We start from the raw sequence: 21,806 nt of genomic DNA, 5'->3' as shown, positions 1-21,806 counted from the left end.
TAAATAACACATGTAAACACAGAAACAAAACCATCTGTATATTCACATATTTTCTCAGAAGCTTGTTTTCCCTTAGTCCCATAATTTTGTAATATATTTCCCTGCATGAATGCGCCGCTGTGTTGGCCTGCTGTCCCACATGCAAATTCATAGAATAAAATTACAGAGCAAGCTTTCTCTCTAGGCAAGGAAAATTTTGTTCATTGCCATGGAAACACACACTCCACACCCTTCGACACACACACACACACACACACACACACACTTAAATCGCACACACACATTGAGCAGGAAGCAGGTAAATGGGTTAGTAAACAGTACATCTGTCCAGGTTAGGAGAGGACTGTGTTTGTGTGAAATGGGCCAGGAAAATTCTGAGACCAGTGCTACTCAAAAAATTAATGGACATGAAATTGTATCTATAATTTCGACAGGGCCTCAAACTATTTGTGAAATGTACATCTAATTAAAAAGGCAGCAGTGCTTATAATAGTGGTACCACTTGCAAATCAATCATTAATTTTGTTCATTAAGATGAGTGTTTAGTGTGTTAAAGGCTGTCTCTCACATTAAAAAAAAGACCTAGTTAAGAATAAAAATATATTAGGCTAAGTACAGACATTAGCAGCCTCTTGGCTATTTTTCTGAACTAATGACCTAATGGCAAAGTGGGTTTTGTGGATCAAACGAGAGAAGACCGGTGACTCATTTTTTATATGCATTGTCTGCCACAGTTTAGTTTTATGTCTGTTCAACTGATGTTATTCTGAGAAGTGCTCACCAGTTGATGGTATTTAATTATGCTATGTGTCATGATTGTAGCTTTTAAACTCAGTAATTGTAGCAGCTAAATTGTCCTTTACATCAGTGAAAGTAATAATCCATATCTGGGATATCTTAGATCAGTAGTGAGAGCTTTATGATCGTAATTCCTCTTTTTTCTTTTTTTTGGCTCTTAAAGTTCACATTGCTCTGCTTTGTCATTGTTGCACTGAGGAAATGTGAGACTTTTTTTTTTCTGTTTGTAAAATTTTGTTTGTTTGCAGCTTAGCAGCTACAAAAGTTACTTGTCCTAACAGATAAGATAATATATCTTTATTGTCATTGCACAACACGATGAAATTTTGTAAAGTAGTCATCAAGCATAGAAGACCCTATGAAACAGCAGAATAATTTTTTTGTATGTCAGTTTTGATATAAATCAAGTTTAGTACAACATAGAAAGCAGTCCCATGTCTAAACTGAACAGTGGCTATCCTGTATCCATGTGTCCAATAATACTGAGCTGTGTTTGCTGTTGATCACAAGGACTTTGAGTGGTTTTAGACTGCTCATATTAAGATTTAGCTTAAAAGACATTATTTTCCTGAAATGCTGAATTATTTGATTTAAAGAGCTTTTCTTCCTTCCTTAAAACTTTACCATTAATCAGCTCGGTGGGTTTTACATTATGTAGGCCAAGAACTGATTAAGAATTAAATAGTAGTTAAATGGATTGATTACCTTGATTTTGCTTCACTAGCTTAAAGGTATTCGGTAGGTATGACTTAGCACTGATAACATGGCATTGAATCTATATACCTAGCATATGCAGTCTCTTTGTGGAGGATATACTTTATGGGCTTGTGTATCACAAGAGAGTAACACTAATGAATAGCATACATACAGCACATTTCATAATGCTAATGGCATGTGGTGCTTCAGAGAGACGATAAACTATGAATCTGGACAATAATGACAAGGCTTTGGGGTATTTACTGGGTCTGTTGTGCTAAAGACCCAGTAAATGTTACTAGGTCTGAACTAGTAAGATTGCTGTCAGGACTTTTAAAGTAAACTGAGCAGGGTGCTCAATCGGACATAAAAACGGACACATCCACATTATAGGCTGGATATAAAAAGACGGCAGAGACAGCAGCCCATTGACTTGTGAAGTCATGTCTCTAAGCTTTGAGTCGAGCATTTGGACCATCGCCAGCTTAGTGTTTTGAAACCAGACACAATGAACAAGGGGTGACTTTGACTGAGAAACTGTGGGATGAGTGCACACTCGAAAGCATCCCCCCCTTTTCTCATCCCTTTTGACTCTATCTGGGGCCATCATTAACAAAATGATGATTGTGTACATATTATGAGACTTAAAACTAGCAAATGAAACCGTAGACCCCTCAAGTACGTATTTAGTGAGATGATACATCAAGTGAGCATCATGGTCGTTTTCCAGTAGACTTCTGTATAGCTGAATATCTTTTTGGAACCAGTCACCTCCCCCTGGTGGCAGAAGTGCTGGTTTAAAGGACCTCAGCATTATTTCACTTCGCAGAGCCGGAAGCTATGTCCATCTTTTATAAGGTTTATAATTCAGATGACATCTGATTAAGGAAGTCTGAAAGGGGTTTGGATGTGACTTAAGAGTGGTGATCCAATTACAGTGTATCAGAAACATTGATTCAGAGTCCTTCCCAAAGGCATTACCAGAGTATGCCGCTGATTTTTCAATTGGTGTCACTGAACTGATTTATTTATTTAATATTTGCTTGCATGGCGGCTTGGATAGCAGTCTCCTGGGGCTTCTGCTTTCAAAACCTGTGTGCACGTGTGTACGTGCATGCGCACACACACACATAAACTGTGGATGGGTTAGACACTTTTAATTATTAGTGCTCTGGTTCTTTTTTTCCCCTCCCGTCTTCCCGCCCCCATCAGCATATCTCCCCTCTGTGGTTGGCTCTTCATGCTCTAACAATTTTCATGCATTATTTAAGAGCTCACGATGACGAGTCATTTGCTGCTATTCCGACTCACCTTCTCATCTCTCAGTAGGATGCTTCATATCTTGAATGGCGATAGCTGACCTCAGTAAGACCTCTTGTACTGAACCTTTATTTGTTTGTTTTGGTTTGTGTGATGGTGGACAAAGACGGTGGGAAGTATACATCCAGGGAAATGAAGGGTCAGCAGAAAATTAGCCACTTTGTTTTGTTTTTTTAATGTTAATTTTGTTGAGGAAGAAGCTGTGTTTAAAATGCACACAGACACAAAAACACACACACACACAAATTTAAAACTTAAGGTAGGGAAGCAATATTTTCTCAGCAGAAATTGAACTGAGCCATGCTGTGACTAATTGCTGGGCTTGGCAAGTTGAATCCACAAACCCAATTTCGAAAACATTTGGAAGCTGTGTAAAATGTAAATAAACCCATATTTTATTCACAATAGAACACAGAAATGTACCATTTTAAGAAATATATGTTTATTTTGAATTTATGGCACTAACAAATCTCAAAAACATTGAGACTGAGCCATGTTTACCACTGTGTAGCATTACCCTCTTCTTTTAACAACAGCCTGGGAACTGTAGAAACCGGTTGCTGGACTTTTGGGAGAGGAATGTTGTCCCATTCTTGTCTGATATAGGATTCTAGTTGCTTAACAGTCCTGTGTCATTTTTATCATACTTTTTTTTTTTTTTTCATGATGTGCCAAATATTGTCAACTAGTGAAGGGTCTGGACTGCAGGCAGCCCAGTTCAGCACCTGGACTCTTCTACTATGATGCCATGCTGTTGGAATAGATGCAATATGTGGTCTTGCTGAAATATGCAAGGCCTTCCTTGAGAGAGGCATCATCTGGATGGGAGCATATGTTGCTCAAAAACCTGCATACACCTTTCAGCCTGGTGCCTTTCTAGGTATGCAAGTTGCCAATTCCATAGACCCTTTTTTTTTTTTCTTAATATATTTTTTGGGGTTTTTGAGGCTTTTATTTTGATAGGACAGTGGAGGGAAGACAGGAAAGTTAGGGGAAAGACCAGAGGGAAGACGCACAGTGAATAGCCTCAGGGATGATTTGAACCTGAGTCTTCGCATTAGCTTTACGGTATATAAGTCACCTGCTCAAACCTGTGAGCTAAACTGGTGCCCAGAATTATGCCTGTTTTTATTTGGGGCCCGCAGATCATGTTACTGGCCTGTTGTGAGTTAGCCTAGTTAACTGCAAGATATTCTTCCTGCTGTATCTCTTTAGTACCCCGTACTTTTCCAACCTTTTGTTGGGCATTTGATATGTTTTCTGTTATATCGTGAATAAAAAATGGGGTTAAGAAACTTGTAAATCACTGCATTGTGGTTTATTTACATTTTACACATAACTTTTTTAGAATTGGGGTTGTATATTATGAAGGTTTAAAGAGATAGTCAAACCCGAGCATTATGACTAGATGAGAAACACACACACGCACACACACACACCAAGAAACCCTATTGGTGTGATGCCGCTAATGTGAAATATCTGCAATTCTTATCTGGATTTCTTTGTTCTTTGTTACTGTCTTTCTCCTTCCATGGTCTTCCACTTATAACAAAGAAACTATTCCAAGTGCCAGTCATGCCTGAAGAATAGAAATATCTGCCTGCTTCATAGCATATCCTCCAGCTGTCATCTCTTTTCAGATCAGATCAGGAGGAACCAAAAATGAAAGCTGCATCCCACCTTAAAACTAGCTCAGACTGCACCCCCTGTACCTGCTTGAGAGGGACTTTATGGCAAACTGTGGGCATGATGGCACGGTGCAGTTTTATGGCAGTAGGGGGATCTCTGGCTCAAAGTTCTGGTGTCCTCCACTGAAGGGAAAGGTGTCCGTTTTGTCTCCTACATTAAAGGGTCTTAAATAGCAATCTGTCTACTTACTTTTGAAGTATTTGTGTATAAGATCAGAAGGTCTGCTCTTACTGTGCATGAAAAATGCTAGTAGCTCTGGATTTTGAATGGCATTAGTCCCCCAGTGTGATGGCATACCTAGCATGCCTAGAGGTTGGATACTTAATAAATGGTGAATGCAGTAAAAAATTTAAAAATTGAAGGCAGCACTTAAGTGGATACCAGTGTGAGTTTAAATAGCCAGGGACAGATGGATTTCACTTCATATTCTTCAGGTGTAACCAGAGAATTTAATTGTTACTGACAGGAGAAAGATAATAATGTAAAGTGATGCCACAGAGGAGGTCTAGATAAAATTATAATGCTGGATGCTTTATTGCTTCAGGCCTCCAGATGTCGAATCATACCTTGTTTTTGTAAGGTATATGCATGTGATTAAAATCCTTGAAAATGCATACAAAAAGGCTATAGAGATCTAAACACAGCCAGTGCATAATCTTGTGTAAATAGCTGTATGTTGCAATAATTGCAATACATTATCTGGCATCAAGTGTGCTTTATTCCCTTCCGAGCTGTCTACCGTGCTGGTTGTGGCTGACAGCAGTTTCGTGACTGGTCATTAAGAGGGTCACTAGAGAACACCATTACCAAAGATGAGGCCTGTCAGCAAGCACTGGTTGACTAATTATCCTCTTTGTGTTGTCTATTTCTGGGAGACCAAATATAGCTTTCAGTTGGTGCAATAGTTTTCATTGCTCTTCTGTCTTCATTGTGGACAAGTACTTTACATAAAGTACATATACAGTGTGGATAATCACATCTCACATTTGGAGTGGAAACATTAAACCTAGCTAAAAGCATTGGAGGGGAGAGAGGAATTTAAGATTTGAAATTTGACAGTTTGCAGGCATATCCTGATTTCCTTTCAGAGTGTGCCTTTTCAAATCTTTGTGGGGAGTGGAGTATTCAGGCAAAAAGCTTTACTCAGTGTGCGTAGTACAGTGTGATCTCTGCCTAATAATTTTAAGGAGCTCTGATCCTTAAGTCCTTTGAGAACCAAGCTTACATATGTTATTGATTCTGCATAAGATCCCAATTTGGGCGATTTAGATTATCCAGTGGTCCTCCACAGATTTATAAAGCCTAGTACTTTATGAATATTAAAGGGTCCACTTTGAGCTAATGGTCCGAATCACAGCTTAGCTCATGTAGACCTGCGGTCATGTATTTATGATTTTAGAGGACATTACATGGACTTGCATTTAACCTGGAGACATTAACCATAACTAACCTTTACCTTATCCTAGACATGTTTTTGTTTCCACCCATAAGCAAGTACCTATAATGTGGAGTGAGGTTGTGTAAGCAGGTGTAGGTCCCCACAACATGAATAATAATTTTTTGAGGAGGTTGTTTAGTTGCTGGAGAGAACTGAACTGATTTATTTTTTACTTAATATTAAGAACAGTTATGGTAATGACTAAGGAAGCTGGCTTGTGATGGGCCCCTGATGCTACTTTCCCACCGCCGAGGTTCCGGAGCCGGAGCAAGTTCCCGTGCCGATCCCAAGGAACCGGCGAAACGATTAAGAACGGGCCCGCATTCCCACCGCGTTTCTGTGAACTGCTCCTTTACATATGAGCGTGGGCGGGTCCTCGTCTGGACACGGAAGCCGAAGCGCACAAATGTGGGAGAACACGCTCCCCTTTCTTGTGCTGCAAATACGTTTTACGGTTCAAACCAAACTACTGCAGCATCTGTGTGCAGCACAGAGGTAAACACAGACAGCGATTAGAGCAAGACGACAAGTACGCACTTAGTGTCCTTTTATCTGTGATATGAACTGATACAAAGCAGCAAGTTCAGCCTTAGAGCCCAACCTAATTCACAGCCGTGAAAATCACTTCGCTTTTCTCATGTAATACACATGTAATATGGTAGAAAACTTGATGTTGAGACGGCAGAGTCACGCCCCTCTGCCGCTTTCGGCACGCGTTCCTGGTTCCAGACCAGCTAGTTTGCGGGGCCAGAATTGAACCCGTTTTTCGGCCGAGCACCGAGTGCTTCGGCGGTGGAAAATCCGCCTAACGGTTCAAATTACGGCACGGGCTCCGGAACCCTGTTGGTGGGAAAGAGGCCTATGTGTTTTTTCTTTCACAGTTTTTCTTTATCTGCCCTTCACTCTGACTTTGTTGCTGTGGTTTGTGTCTGCTCTGAAAAAGCAGCAAATGAAGGCGAATGCCTTGAAGTTTTACTGCATTTAGCATTCTTGCTGGCTTGCTGTGACACTTTAACTGCACATTCAAAGATCAGGCTTTGGCTTGTGCTTTCCTCTCAAAACTCCAAGCACCATCTGTTGTCATTAGTGTCTAACATCCATGATATAGCAGGACCGCTGTCTCTGTCTGCCTCCTCTCTGTGATCTATGTCACCCGCTGCTTATTAACCTTTGAGGAAGGCCAAATGTCCAGATTTAAATGCAGTCAACTTGCAAGATATGCTATGGCACTGTGGGAGGAAGGAGACATGTACATGCTTTTTTTTTTTTTTTTATTATTCAGTATTTTTAAAAGAAGCAATAGTAAGAAATGTATTTGAGGTAGTTTTGCATATTTTTTAAGCATTAGTCCCATGTGGAGGTATGTGTGTTGTTTTGGGTTATATGCCCCGTTCTTGTGAATGCAGTACTTCTGTTAAAACAAAGAAGCTGCCCTTGTGAACATTTTGTGCTTGCTTCATTAACAATGTTTCCATCTTGTCTCTTTTTCTTTCCTTTTTTCCTCATAGATCATATAAAGCGGAAGATTCGCAGGCGGCCATCTTGGGGGCGGGGCATCATACGGAAAAAGAAGAGCTACAAGAAAGGAACAGAGGAGGAAGAGGAGGAGCCTGAGGCAGAAGCGGCAGGGCCTAGTGATTCATGTTTGACACAGGATGAGGAATCATCTTGTGATATTACAGGACCCCAGCCCAATGGCCACCATCCAAACGCCCCCTCCACAGAAGAAGAGAGCTCCAATGAACCCCCTGTTGCAGCTCCCATTAAGCCTCCAGATGCCAGTGAAGTCAGAGAGGCGCCAACACCTAAGGTGGAGGAACCTGCAGCTAAAGAGGCAGAGTCTGAGATCACAGGAAAACACACTGAGCCAGATTGCCTTGGTGACAGTTCTCTGCCCAACGCAGATGGAGATAGCGAGGCCAGCCAGGCTGACTCTGAGCCTTTGATTGAACTGTCGGCATCTTCAGATCCTGAGGTCCAGCCTAAGCACACAGAGGTTCTTCTGGTTTCACAAGTAGAGTGTGTGAATGGAAATGAGTCAATGGACAGCCTTGACTTGCAGAGCCTCAAGAGGAGCAGTGAGGCAGAGACAAGGACTCCTCAGAGCATGGCTGAGGGCTGTAACAGGGCTGAACAGGATGAGCACAAAGACAAAAATGAGAGCAAACCAACTCAGGAGCAGCATCCTCAGGATGGAATGGCAGTAATGGAAACTGCTGAGGAAGATCCTAACAGAGAAGGTATGATACCAGACTTGGAGTTATGCTCCAGCGTCAGTGTTGTTTAACACAAACGTAGTGTTTTTGCTTGCTCTTTCAGTGCGCTGTTGTGATTATTAATGCTTTCTCACTTTTTCAAAGTACAAATATATGTAATGAATTAAAAAGGGAAAGGGTGCAATGTCAACACTACTGATCTCTCAATTTGACTTGCTAATTTTTAAATCCTTAGTGTTGTTATGCAGTGTTAACAAACATCTTTGACTGTTTAGACATTCAGCCAATGTGTTGCCCACAACTTAAGTATGATAAATTACTGTTTTGATTATCATCCAGCTATACTTGATTTAAAATGGGACATAAGACTCTATAATGCAACATAAGTAGCATTAGCATTTAAAAATGCCTGTCCCTGGCTTGGATTTATTTCATAGCAAAATGCCAGTTGCTTGAAAGTCATGTGAAGACGCTACACCTCCTGATATGCATCCTTAGATGTTTTTTCAAAGATTTTCAGTAGTGGCTGCCTTTCCTTTCCTCCCATATATTTAGTTTCTTTGCCATGAAACCTTATGTCCTTTCTACTGGGGTGTTGTGTTCGAGTCAGAGATGAGCAATAAGTTTGTGTGTTTGATTATGGGCCTGTGGTTTGGCTTATGATGAGGCCAGCTGGAAGGCTGAAGTAATGGTGGTGATAAAATATGAAGAAGCCATCAGAGTATGACATGATCAGACAACAGAACACAAACTGTGGCTCCTTAACCAACAGAAAAACTGAGCTACTCCACCCCCATCTCATTAAAGGCTGAGCCTTTGGGCCTTTGTTTCCATAAAAGTGTGTCTTGGACATTCTAATAGATGGGAAGGAAAGAGGCCAGATGTACACTTTGCAGCTGATAGTAGCTTCAGATGATATTTTTTTAGCCATGGCATTTTACATTTACTTTTCTTTGAGGAGGGTTTTATGAGAAAAGCTGTACACCAATTTAGTTGACTTGCTTCGATTATTCGGTTCCATTTGATTGCAGTTACTTCAATCTCGAATATTTCTTTTTTGGTAATTTTTGCGTTTGTCCTGTCATTGATGGCTTCAAAGTGAGGACATTCAACAGCAGCTCATCAGAGCAGTTGAAGGAGTCTGCTGAAAGGACAGAGGAAGAGCCACAACCAGTCCCTCCCCACCCTCCAGTGGTAGTTGACCACCAGCGACTTCTGGTAAGCTTTTTTAAAAATGAATAAATAAATAAATAAACCATTTTGATCAGAACATGTGTAGCAGTACACCATATTTTTAGTTTGATAGGTACTGAAGTATCCTTACACCCTTGTAAATACTGTAATTTTATTGGGGTGTTTTCAAAGTTTAAAAGGTGCTCGGATTTTGGATAAAGTGCTCAAAATTGCTTAAAATTGTAATTGCTGTGCTTTTGTGACAAATTGCTTTCTGACTGAATAGTTTGCCTCTTAGATAAAGAAATAAAAGGAGTTGGAGAGAACCACTGCTTTTCCATAAAATTAATATGACTCCATCCAAGCATCACTTGCTGCTCGGAGCCTGTATGTTTGGCTGTAGTGTGATGTGCCGGCATTTTTTTGAAATACGTGCCCTGTGATGGAACAATGGGTGGGACACGACGACATGCTGGGAAGTGGCAGGTTTAATGAGCGTTAGCCTGATAACGAAAAAGACAAGGTCACGAGTGGCCTCCTGTAAATCCTGCAGGACATGCGGGGATGCCTTTGTATGTTACCCAAGTGTTGTGGTGAGACACAGTCTTACTGATGTTTGTTTAAATGAGCATCAGTTTAACCATCTTTGACGCAGGTCGAGAAATAGATGTGGTGTAATGTTACTTAGCCACGTGCTAATGTTGCTAATGCGGAGCTCTTATTCCTGGTCTTGTGAAAGCCTGAAGAAATACATCTGTGTATTGTTTTGTACTGGAAAAATGATTAAAAAGGACACATTTTCATACATTAATCTTTAGTGTATTTTCTTAAATTTGTTCCCCTTCTTGAAAAACATTTCCGTGTGGACAAGAAGTGAAATAAGCATTTATAAGGTGCCAGTAATACTCGAAAAATCTCTAAGAATCATGTTGTTTAAACACTAAAATGTGGCCAATACATGTTGTTAAATAGATGTGCAGTAGTGGCAGCTTAATAATTCAAAGCTTGTTTGATTTAGGCTGAGGAATTTTCTCCCACTGTCTTGTCACTTGTGACTTTGTTTTATTACTGGATCATCTGTGTTCACCATTTCTAATGCAAAAAATCTATTTGAAAGTTTAGAGACCCTGCTCTCTGGTCGTCATTCACTTATACCCAAATAACTGGCTAAGAAAAGGCCCACAGACACATGGTACTAAAACATTTTCTAACTTCTTTCAAACCAGCAAGATTTTAGCTTTTTTAAACCGTGTCAATGCCTCATCGCCATCTTGCGTGATTTTACACATCATTCTCATTCAGACCATGAAGGATGTAACAGCTGCTGTGGTTTGGCAATGTGCACCGCTAAGGATTGGAGATTTAACAGGTAGTGTGATCTGTATAAAAATAATATTCTGGTAACACAAAAACAGATATTCATAAGGAGGAAATATCGTCACAGTAAATGTCCATGGTCATTTCTTATGATTTTGATCACTTGATGTATGCAACTATGATTTCAGCAGCTTGGAATCAGAGTTGATATGCTGAAACACTTGAATAAGATTGTAGCACATTTCAAAATCGATTAAACAATTAAATAATTCAACAAGATGAATTATGCAGCAGGCAATCTTATTAGTAGATATTCTTTTGAATTCTTGTATAGGAAATATTAATGCTATTAAGATGGTATAAAAATGGGGTTGATATTTTTTGGGGAAATATAAACCGTTCCATGTCCCATCAGTATAAGAAACTGTTAAAAAAATAAAGACTTATAGTTCACCAGCTGCGGTGTGTCACATTTTGAAACGGTATAATAAGACTGATGATGGAGAAGATGTGCTATAATCAAAAATGCTGCAACTATGCGTTTCGCCATCTTATTGGCTATTGTTTTTGACAGTTGGCTATTGTTTTTACAGGAGGGCTTGCCTCCCTCCTGTAATGGAAACATCTGTGGTTCATTTATATACTCTTGATTGGTTACTCTGTGCATCGTATGAACCATTAAATCATCATTTTTGTACACATCTGTGCTAAATTTTGAGTTAAAAATAATTAAATTGTGGGGCGCCTGGGTGGCTTAGTGGTGAAGCCGGCGACCACATACACACGCCGCGGTGCGGTGCGGGCGTTGCGGGTTCGCGTCCTGGCCCGTCGCCGATTTGCCCGCGTGTCTTCCCCTGTATCTTTCCCCCATTTCCTGTCTCTCTCCACTGTCACGAAAAAGCCGCTATGGCCAAAAATGCAAAAAAAAAATAAAAAATAATAATAATAATAATTAAATTGTATGAGTGTTGTCTTACTTTTAGACTTGTCAGCTTTTTTCCCCACTCCCGTTTATCAACAGGTAAATTAGTCACCTGGAACATCCCAAGTATTAACTAGTCCCTTTGTGTAAGTTCAGAATATAGAAAAAGTTGAATAAAGCAAGCCTTTGGAAAATTAGAAATCTGCCATTTTTCTGCTGGGCCTGGATATCAGAAAATGCACAATGATTTTTTTTTGGGGGGGGGGGCGTTGGAATGGGATTTAAGGTATTGAGGTTTGGGAAATGCAATCATGGGTGACCAGCCTTAAGCTTTCACCAGATCCATAGGTCTGTTCTGGAGCTGATGCTGTCACACTGCCCTTCTCAGATGAATAACTTCTTAAGCTTATCCCTCCTTTTCATTCATGCTACAGTTACGCCACCGTCTCTTGTCCCCTTCCATCTTTCAATTATCGACCTTTTGTGTCCCTGCCCCTCTGAACGTCGGAGGGAGCCAATTACAGTGGAAAGAACCAATTTCACATCTTTCAATCAACAGGTGTTGTTCCAGCTAAATTTGAAGGAAACAAGGTTATGACTCAAACATGAGCTTCTCTCTGCCCCACTAGATCTGCCAACTCGTCCCAGGGTGTGTTCAAGTAAGTGGAAGCATGTGAAGCAGCTCCGTGGTACTTTGCACTGTCACGCCAGGGTCCCACCTAATACCCCAAGTGTAAATTGGAGCCTCGGCTCAGTGGGCCCCCTTGACAGCACTTCCCACTGATCGGATGGGGTAGGGGAAGGTTGGTTTTAGAGTGCTCCGTGTAGTGTAATTGGTGTAAAAGAAGTGTTCTTCTGGCATGTGCTTACGTCTTTCCTCAACGCTCCAAAGAGACATCCAACTATCAAGCCATTATCTAGTGGCTTTTTACACACATCCCATGGGGATGATGGGGACCGTAGGGGTACATATCTCCTCTTGCTGAACCTGACTCCATCTTTCAGTCTGATTGACAGGCTTTTTAGCTGGCCTGATCTTAGTGCTTCAACTGGCTGCCCCTATGAACAGCCACACACAGCACTAATCTGGAGGTTTATTTGTTAGTAGGGGGAAGAAGGGAGATATCTTAAAGAAACAGATTGTGAAAAGAGGGGACTGTGAATAATTGCTTTTTCATCCCAGGCTTACGGAACAAATTGAATTTCCGGTGCGCAGGATGAGAGTCGCCATTTAAGCAGATATTTGCTGGCGGGGCTGGGACTGGCACAGTGCCTGATGTGTGTTAGGGCCCACAGTGAGTGTTGTACTGTTCCCTCTCTCTTCAGTTGTATTCATTGATTGTAGGAGCCTCATTATTCCTGACTTTTAACTTGATGGAAGAGGCTCTGAAATCTCTCTGGAATTAAATACCATCAGAGTGTTATGAGTTTGTTCACAGACCCTACACACAAAGCCTGTAGGACGGAGATGGTATTATTTCAGTATTCACACCCCGCCTTTCAGAGCCATTGCACAGTTATTTGCTCTGATTCACTTAGTAAAATCAAGTTCTGTTATTGCCAGTTTCACTGAAATGATGCTTGATGCTGTCTGGATCAAAATGAATTCCTCAGTATGAATAAATAGGTCCTGAGGCTTGTTTCTCTCGCTACTCCAAAACGTCTCTCATTCTCAGCTGTTTTCTTTCATCAATAATCAGACACTTGTCCACAGATGGGGTAGGAGAAGTGGTACTGAGGATTGCAGATGAGAATTCAGTAACAAGAAATCCAATCTGGCCCCAGCAATTTTTCCTCCATCTCACCAAGAACACACAGATTATCGTCTGCTCTGCTGTTTCCTTTAGCAGCTGCCCAGAAAAAGCCAGTGTTTCTAGTCACTGGCACAGTATGGAGTCTTTTTGGCTTGATGGTTAGCTTCTACAGCATGTCAGGATTTCCTGTTTTAGAGAAGCCTGTCAACAGAAATGGCCCCGTTTCAGTTTGTCATCTCTCTTCATTTTTTAGTATTGATAACAGCAGGGGCCCCTTTGGTGAAGTAGCAATGCCTAGTGCCTGTTCAAAAGAAGACAGCTTAATAGCAGTGCTGGACCATCGTTTTGATTGTCAATAAAAATAGATAGTGTTTGAAGTGCTTCTTTTATTTTTATTCATTCCCACTGATTGCTTTGACGTGTCTCCTATTTGCATGTAATTGCATATCTGTGCCTCTTGGCTGTGCAGGTCAGGGTCAGTTGTTTGCTCGCGCAACATAAACATACCAGTTAGTCTCTATTATTTCTCTTCTTATAGTTGCAGTGTGATTTATTGTGCCCTTTTGCATTTCTCACATCTCATACATCTCACTCAACCTTCAGCTTATGTAAACTAAGGGTTACATTGTGTGGGATTTTTGTACATCTTTACCAGCTGTGCTGCACATGAGGTTTTTTTTATTGTCTGGATACACTTTTGACAACCTAACAGTAACAAACCGCATTGTTTAGTTAGCAGTTGTTCAGTGTGTAGTGCTCGAAGCGAGAGCGTTGTACAGCATCAGGGCTGAAACAATCCTGTTAAGATGCCGTTGCAGTTGTTAATTCATCGGCAGGCTGGGATTCCAGGTCAGTGAAATTGTTTGTGTTAATAATGTATAGTAAAAGTAGGCCTGTGGTAATGAATTTCAAGCCTCTGCCGCCTCCTCACTGCTCAAAATCCTGTGGTGACAGAAACCTACTGTAACTCTTTTTTTTAAAGTTTGTACTGCTTATTCAGATGAATCCGGCTTTACCAGACTGTACATGCTTTTGTATATTCCAAACGCATACTCTCATAATGCACAGGCAGTGTGAAACGCTTAGTGCTCGGTCAGCATGTTTCACTGTTACACTTTACAGAAACACACACACTGGTTGCACGACACATGGAAAGGAGTTTGTATTGATTACCCTTTGTTTCCCGTGAGGTTTACCCCAATTTTAATCATATCAGGTCATTAGCAACTCCTTTTCCATAACCTTGACCTAAATCTTTCCTGTATTAAATTTTGGCCCCCTGTGGATTTGTTTGGTAAACATATCTTCGTCAGATGATTTTGCCGGGTGTATGTGGAGATCTGTTTGGTGTTCTTCTGCTTTATTGCCTTGTGATATTGCATCTCTCCTGTCTCGAGTCTGTAAAATATGACATTTTTTCTTTTCCTTCCTTTTTATTTTTTCTATCTTATTACCCCCCCCTCCCCCCCCAACTGTAATTTTTATTCTGTAATACTTTTTTTGGGGGGGGGCTGGAGGTCGAAGAACCCTCCAAATGAAAATGGCAGACTTTAAATTTGGTCATTTTTACATCTCTCAATATTCCATATGCCTACCTTGACCTTGTGAAAGTATATTTATGTCATAGACAGACTAATATTTAATTTTTAAGGCTCACACCTCCATTTTTTTTCCCTCTTAAGTGAGATTGACGCCTCGATCTAAAGCGGGACATTTTAAGGCAGGAGAAACTTTGAACTGTCTTGGCCAGTTTATTGGCATAGCTCTGTTCTGTAGAACTAACTTTAAGATGTATTAGGAAAGCTACCGGGACTGACAGTTCTAGATTATAGCCATAGAATAGTTTAATTTACCCCCCGCCCAGCAAACCAGCCCTTAAGTCTCTAAGCTTTCTATTGATTAAAGTTAACTCCTTTATTGATCTTTGTGTGTGAGTATAATAACATTTTGTATGCATTTATTTTCATTTGTGAAAATATTTTACCATACATAGCAGTGAATAACCTTTTTTCCTCCTATCCTAAAATAAAGAGAAGTCACCGTAATCTAATGACATTTTCCTGTAAAGCCAACCGTTGCATATTTAAGATGAGTTGTCGACCCCTGCGGCGGTTTTTACATGGGCAACTGAACGGGAACACCATTTCATTTTAATGTGCTGGGACCATGGTAATATGATTCATCATGATTGTCCCTGACCCTTGTAACACTATCAATATTGCATTATCCGTGTGACCGAGTGCCCTGTAAACCACATTATTTGCCGCCATGATTATTTTTATTTATTTATTTATTTTTAAATCAGCAGATCCACTTCTGCATCCAGTGTCATTCTCAGCTGAAGACGTTCGTGGTTTTCATGGTAACAAACAAACCAGAATCATTTATAATTCATTCATTTGCCAGTGTTGGAGACATGAAATCTTAGTTAACAGGAAGAGCGGGGTGAATTGTTCTTAGAGGCAGATATTGAAGGCTTAATGGTGTCCCTTGTGATGGAGACTGTTGGGTTTTGAAGCCTTGTTGTTGAGTCCCCCCCCTCCTCTCTCTGCCTGCTAACCCTTTTCTCTCAGCCAGTGGTGAGGAAGTCTCTCCAACACACACATGCATGTAGACAGTGGAGACTTCAGTGATCAAAGACGACCCTCTACTGTATCACAGTCAGCTCCAGTCTGCATGCCTGACTGTGTACAGCTTGCTTATTGGAAAAAGGGATTTGTTTGCAAAATACCTGAAGCGTGGAGCAATTGTAAATTCACTTACATTCTGCACATTTTTAAGATTTTTAAGTGAAGGTTTTATAAAACATTTGTGCTCGATAAGCTAACAAAAACTCAATTTTTGCCTTTAATGACTCTGTATGGCCTTATTCAGGTTTGTCTAAAGCCACAGTCATCCCACCCCTCCCCTTTGAATCTATGGCCCTAAGAAACATGGGGATAGATAGAGATGTGGGTAAAGAAAAGGATCTGGGGGAAGATGGAGCAGGGAGTTTAGAAGGGGTGAGGTTAAATGGCCCATGTCACTAGTAGTCTTTAACGCATGGGATTACGGCCCTTTTGTGTGCTGTGAGCTCACTCACTCACTGAGCCCATGTAAGACCCTCTCACACCATTTACCCCACAGTGTCGCCGACACCCTGATCAAGCTGACAAAGGCTGGGAAATGCACTGCTGCAATCAGCCTGCTAACGGTAAGAGGAGAATCAAGTGAAGGAATGGAGAGAGAGATAGAGAACAAAGAGGAAAATAAAGATGTGTAAGAGAGGCGAATGGAAAGACAAATACACCAGAAGCAAAGAGAGTTGTGCAATAGTGTTGTCTGAAATGCAGTTGAAGAGGAGGTGAGAAGAGGCTGCGTAAAACAGTGAAAATGGCTCGAGGTGAGAAGATGAACTATAAAGGAGGAAAAGGTGCACTATAAAGTACAGAAATGCACTTAAAGCAAGAGTTGGAGAATATGATGAAAAACGGAAAGAAATGTGATGGCAGTGAGATGAAAGGAAGGCCGGCTTACATTATTACACATGTGAGATGGGTTGTAATGACGCTAATTAAAGCTTTTATGCATGTGTTGTTAAAATCGGCATCTCACTGTGATGTGCTCCATTTGGTCCTCTTTTATTAGTTCTTATGGCTGGATTGAAACTGAAACCTGATAGCTCCCCTGATGTTAGGCCAGAGTTAATGTGAAAAAAGTACAAAAAAGACACCAGTAAAATATATTCGATATGTAGCAGCTGATGGCACTTTTTTCCTGTGTTGCAGAGATCATGATTATCACTCTGCATGAATTCTGAATATTAGATTTTTTTTCATGTTCTTAGCTTCTTTATGTAGACATTATTTGTCAGGGGACTCTGTTATTAGATTGGCCAGGTGGAAGTTCTTATGAAAAGGGATATAACCAGTGATTTCCATACTACCAGATGAAATTATGGAAGTTTGAATGTTTCAAAGGTATAATCTTTTCAGTATCCTGTCTCTGGGCTTTTCAGTTCTTATATGTTATGCACTTAGTGGCTATACTTATACAGAGCCCAGTATTCTAGTTGTAATCATTTCAAAAGCCAAAACAGAAAAAATAATGCTTGGTTTAAAAACCCCAATCAGAACAAACACGCCTGCTTTTTTTCAGTTTCAGAGGGATGAAGTAAACCTTTGCATAAACTGATTAGAAGAAAACTTGTACAATGCAAGTAATTTAACCTGATTGCATTCTTCTTTGCACATGCCCTCCATCTTGACAGAAAAGTGTAGGAACATATGTTTCTCTGCTTTTCAAATATGGCAGCCTGCAAGCCCAGCTGTCAATCTGCATACAGACTGTTTTAAATACAGTGTTTTCAGGAATTAAGACCGTCACAATAACGGCAACTACTGTGGTGAGCACATAACGGCAGTCCATGCTCGGGGAGCTGCTTAAACATGTGCCAGTAACTAATAACTGGCAGAAGACGCGTGGCGCATGAGAAAACCATATGATAATAAGTAACAGATTAACAGGTGACCAGAAGGTTTGAGTTCAGTCACTATAGAAATGTTTGTAGTGAAGCTGGTAAAAGCATGCTAAGTAAAACACTTTTCCTCATGTTCTGTCATATTGTGGATTTTCATATTAATCATGGCCAGAGTTTCAAAAAAATGGGGCCACGCATGTCAAGTAATGCCTGAGGCTTCAGTTTGCTCTAACCTTCTATTTTTTTTTTTGCACTTTCTGTCCTACAAATGGTTCTTTATGATGTCAAAGGGAGTAGATATCCTTAATATAGTCATCTCAGGCTCACTGCACACTGGACTTGCCAACCTGCTGTTCAAACCTTATGTTTGTGAGAGGAAGCCAATCAAGAAGTATGGCTTAAAGGGTGCAGGTTTTTTCAGAATCGAGGGGCTGCACTGAGGCCTAGTATAAGATGACTAATGTTTATGTTGAATTATTAGTTATGCAAAGCTATCCTAATAGACTCTAAGAATAATAAATATGAAGTTAGAAATAGACATAATAAGGCCACTTTAAGCTCAGGGTTATCCATTCTTCTAAACAGAAAATGTGAACATTTATGTAGAAATTGGTGTTTAGTTGGAAGCAGATGTAATTTCTCTATGTGGTGCGATGCCTTTGTGTAATGTAACAAAAACCATTTAAAAAAAATAAGAGAGCCTTTTTTTTTGGATGGTCATTGATTACATTACTCAACACTGGTGTCAGAGAGAAAAGATTATACAACAGTAGCAAATGTTTGTCATGATGGTTGGAGATGAACCGTTATCAGTGATGCACGACGCGTGGCATTTGTCTTACACTTAAACATAGTATTGTTGATTTGTAATGTGCGTGTAGCGTTTCCGCTGTCATATTGTATGAAATAATAACAATAATAATGTTGGCTGCTGCTGGTTGTGATGTATCACAGTGGACGCTCGTGTTCTAAAAAGAAGTGTTTGCTGCTAATTTCAGGTTATGAGCCAAGTTTGTCTTGGGATTAAGTTTCTGCTGGTTTCTCTTGATGTGAAGCCTCAGTTTAACTTTAATCAGGCCAACTGTCATTTAAACAGAAACTATTGTCAGATGGAGTACAGTGATTAATACAGTGCTAACCTTTTTACCTCTGCAATTTTCGTTCTTTTGCTCACTGTAATTATCTCTCAGACGTTCACTGATGAGGCTCTGACAAACATCCATGTCTTATTAATCATCATCATTGCCTTGATTTTATGTTTTAAAAGCAAGTTTCTCTCTGTCTGTCTCTCTCGCTTTCTCTCTGTCTCTCTCTCCACACCCACCCACACCATTTCATTTCTGTTGAGGTTTCTCTGTTTGCCTTGTGTCAGTGATGATAACTTTAATTATTGTGCCTTTGCTGTCTCAGTCCATGCATTCTGATGAGCCGTGTGTTTAAATAGAAGCACATGTACACACAGACTTTGGCTTGGGTAAAATGTGAGGAACGGGTCAATTAAAAGGTCCTCTGACTGTCCAGAATGTTTTAATTAAAGTAGCAGTGAAATGTAAACTTGGTTCTAATTATGATTAGCCTTAATTAGCTGTCATTCTGATCTTAATTGCTTTTGAATACAGCTGACCTCTAAATGATGCATCTCCATGCACATACATTTCTTGCGTGAGCCATTGTTCATCCCTGTACAACTGTCTGATTGCCTCAATATTGTTATTGTTTCTGTACAGTAACAATTTGTGGTATGTATCTGTAAGATGTTTACTTTCTAACAAATTTGTTTGCATTGTTTCCTGCAGGCTCTACTGGATATGGCAGTGAAGAAGAGTGAGGGCTACAGAGTGGAGCAGCTGGAGCGATTGTACTCCGTACTCAGCCAGTGTATCTATAAACATCGCAGAGAGTACGACAAGACCCAGCTACTCGAGGTCAGAGAGATGCACACTGGTCTAGCCTTTGTAATGTGCTTTTAGTGACATAAAAATAGTCCTTATTCTTAAATAGAGCTCATCAGATTGTACTGCGGTCGACCTTGAGCCTTTCACTTAAAGGCGCAAGCTGGTTTGTTGAATGATAACATTTAATTGACGTATTAAATAATGGATTGGTTACAAAAATGCCAAATCTTGCCGTTTCCAGCCTCTCAAATATTTCATATTTTTCATAGTTTCTATAATAGAGAAATGCATTTTTAATGCTTTTATTTTATTGTAAAATACAAGTTTTTAAAATAGGAAAAATGAATTGCAACATGAATTAGATTCATTGATTAAAGAAATTAATTGTAGTCCCATGTTATGTGATTCTAGTTTGTCATTATTTCAGCACCTTGTTGCTAGTTTTAGGACCAGCTCATAAAACTGCAAACTGACACAAGGTTAAAAAAAAAAAAAGGGTTTAGTTTAACATTAACTGCAGCGGAGAGAGCACGCCAACCGAGGCATGCCTTTACCCACACCTTATCTATTGTGGATAATAAGCATTTAAGCCCATGCACCCCCACCCCCCAAAGACCCTTGCACTGAAAAGGCCAATAGGGGTTTCAGAGGGGAATAATATTACCTAATCAGCAAGCAGGTTTAAGCTTTTAGGACAGGAGTTATTAAGCTTTTTTGGGGGGGGCAGGAACTCCCATACAGATTTTCTAAGAACCACCTTATAACCCTGACACAGATTTAACTGGTTTGGATGTGGTGACCACATGGGCATGTGTTTCTCCATCCTTTCCTGATAAGTAGCTGAGTAATAAGCCAAGCTACATAGCAGATCATATTAAAGTTTCTACTTTAATATTAATTAAGAGGTGGGGCTCAATTAAAAAAAATTAATCTAATTAATTAGGAGCTTTGTAATTAATTAATCGAAATTAATCGCATTTTAATCACATTTAAATATTTAACATGAGAAATATTAATTTAAGTTTAGTTGATGAATGAATCAATATACATAAGCTTAAATTTCAACATTTTGTTTATTTTCCCACCAGTCTACTACACAGACCAACGATGGGTGGAAGTGCTCCTGTGATAAGCAAACACCTGAAATTAAAGTTAAGCATCATAACTGGATAGTTTTATTCAACATTAATGTCTCACTTAATATAGTTGGAAATTAATCATTAGCTCAGCTGTATTCCTTGATGTTGAAATGCATTATGCTTGTTTTAACAGCTTATTTTGAATAAAAGAATAAAAATGAAACCACAAAAAGTTCGTTCTCCGTTTAACCAGCTGCTTTTCCACAGCTGTGCTTCGCACTCACGGTTGCTAGGCAACATGAGCTACGCAGAGGTGAGGGCAGGTGACGCTGATATGAAGGCTAGCCGCTCACTTCCGGCCTTTGCGGTCTTTGTGGGCTGCGAAGGACGGGCCGGGTCCTTTGCAGAATGCGGCTCCTGAATTTTTGACATTGTGCGTCGATATAATCTGTATGCCTGGAACTCGTGCACTGAGAAATGGTCCACGGTGTAAAGTGCGATTAAAATGCGTTAAAATTTTTAATTCATTAATTTCCCTGTAATTAATTAATCGAAATTAATGCGTTAAAGTCCCAACCCTAATATATATATATATATATATATATATACCTTTTTAGTGATGCAACTAAAAGGATTAGTAGGAAGTAATTCTAAAAGCAAGATGTCCCGGTTGTCCAGAAAATGCTGCAGATTTGACCTTATTCATGCCAACTGACTCAGTCCAAGTAAGTTGGATTTTAAAGAGCTGGAAACATTTATTAAAAAAGTACACAAGGGCAGATGATATCTGAGAAGACGTAGCTTTCTCCTTAGGGAGCCAGGACATCTCTGAACACTGTGACAGACTGAAACGAGAAGTCGTGTTTGGCACTTACTGGGATTCATGGCAAAAACAGGCTAGATGTTCACTGTGGATGAAGAGATGGGTAACAATAGCATAAATATGAACTATATCAGGGTAGGAATCGGCTTTGTTTTGGCTTTTTGCTGCAGAATATGATCTAATGAGGACAGTGGGGAGTGAGAACATTTAAAAATAGTGTTCAGTGC

The 21,806-nt window shown here is 40.0% G+C and overlaps 1 protein-coding gene across 3 annotated transcripts in view; it reads left to right on the top strand.

The window, feature by feature from the left end:
• atad2b (ATPase family AAA domain containing 2B) overlaps positions 1 to 21,806 on the top strand; it is a 66,626-nt gene that overhangs the window by 38,638 nt on the left and 6,182 nt on the right. For all 3 annotated transcript variants that reach the window (XM_030721651.1, XM_030721650.1, XM_030721652.1), the window contains exons 25-27: positions 7,450 to 8,181; positions 9,257 to 9,375; positions 19,579 to 19,707. In XM_030721651.1, the coding sequence (XP_030577511.1) occupies positions 7,450 to 8,181; positions 9,257 to 9,375; positions 19,579 to 19,707 (980 nt within the window). The remainder of the gene's footprint in view (positions 1 to 7,449; positions 8,182 to 9,256; positions 9,376 to 19,578; positions 19,708 to 21,806) is intronic.

This window comes from Archocentrus centrarchus, chromosome 24, assembly GCF_007364275.1.
Source record: "Archocentrus centrarchus isolate MPI-CPG fArcCen1 chromosome 24, fArcCen1, whole genome shotgun sequence".
Taxonomy (NCBI): domain Eukaryota; kingdom Metazoa; phylum Chordata; class Actinopteri; order Cichliformes; family Cichlidae; genus Archocentrus; species Archocentrus centrarchus.
The sequence above is the reverse complement of the archived record's forward strand: the minus strand, read 5'-3'. Positions and strand labels throughout refer to the sequence as shown.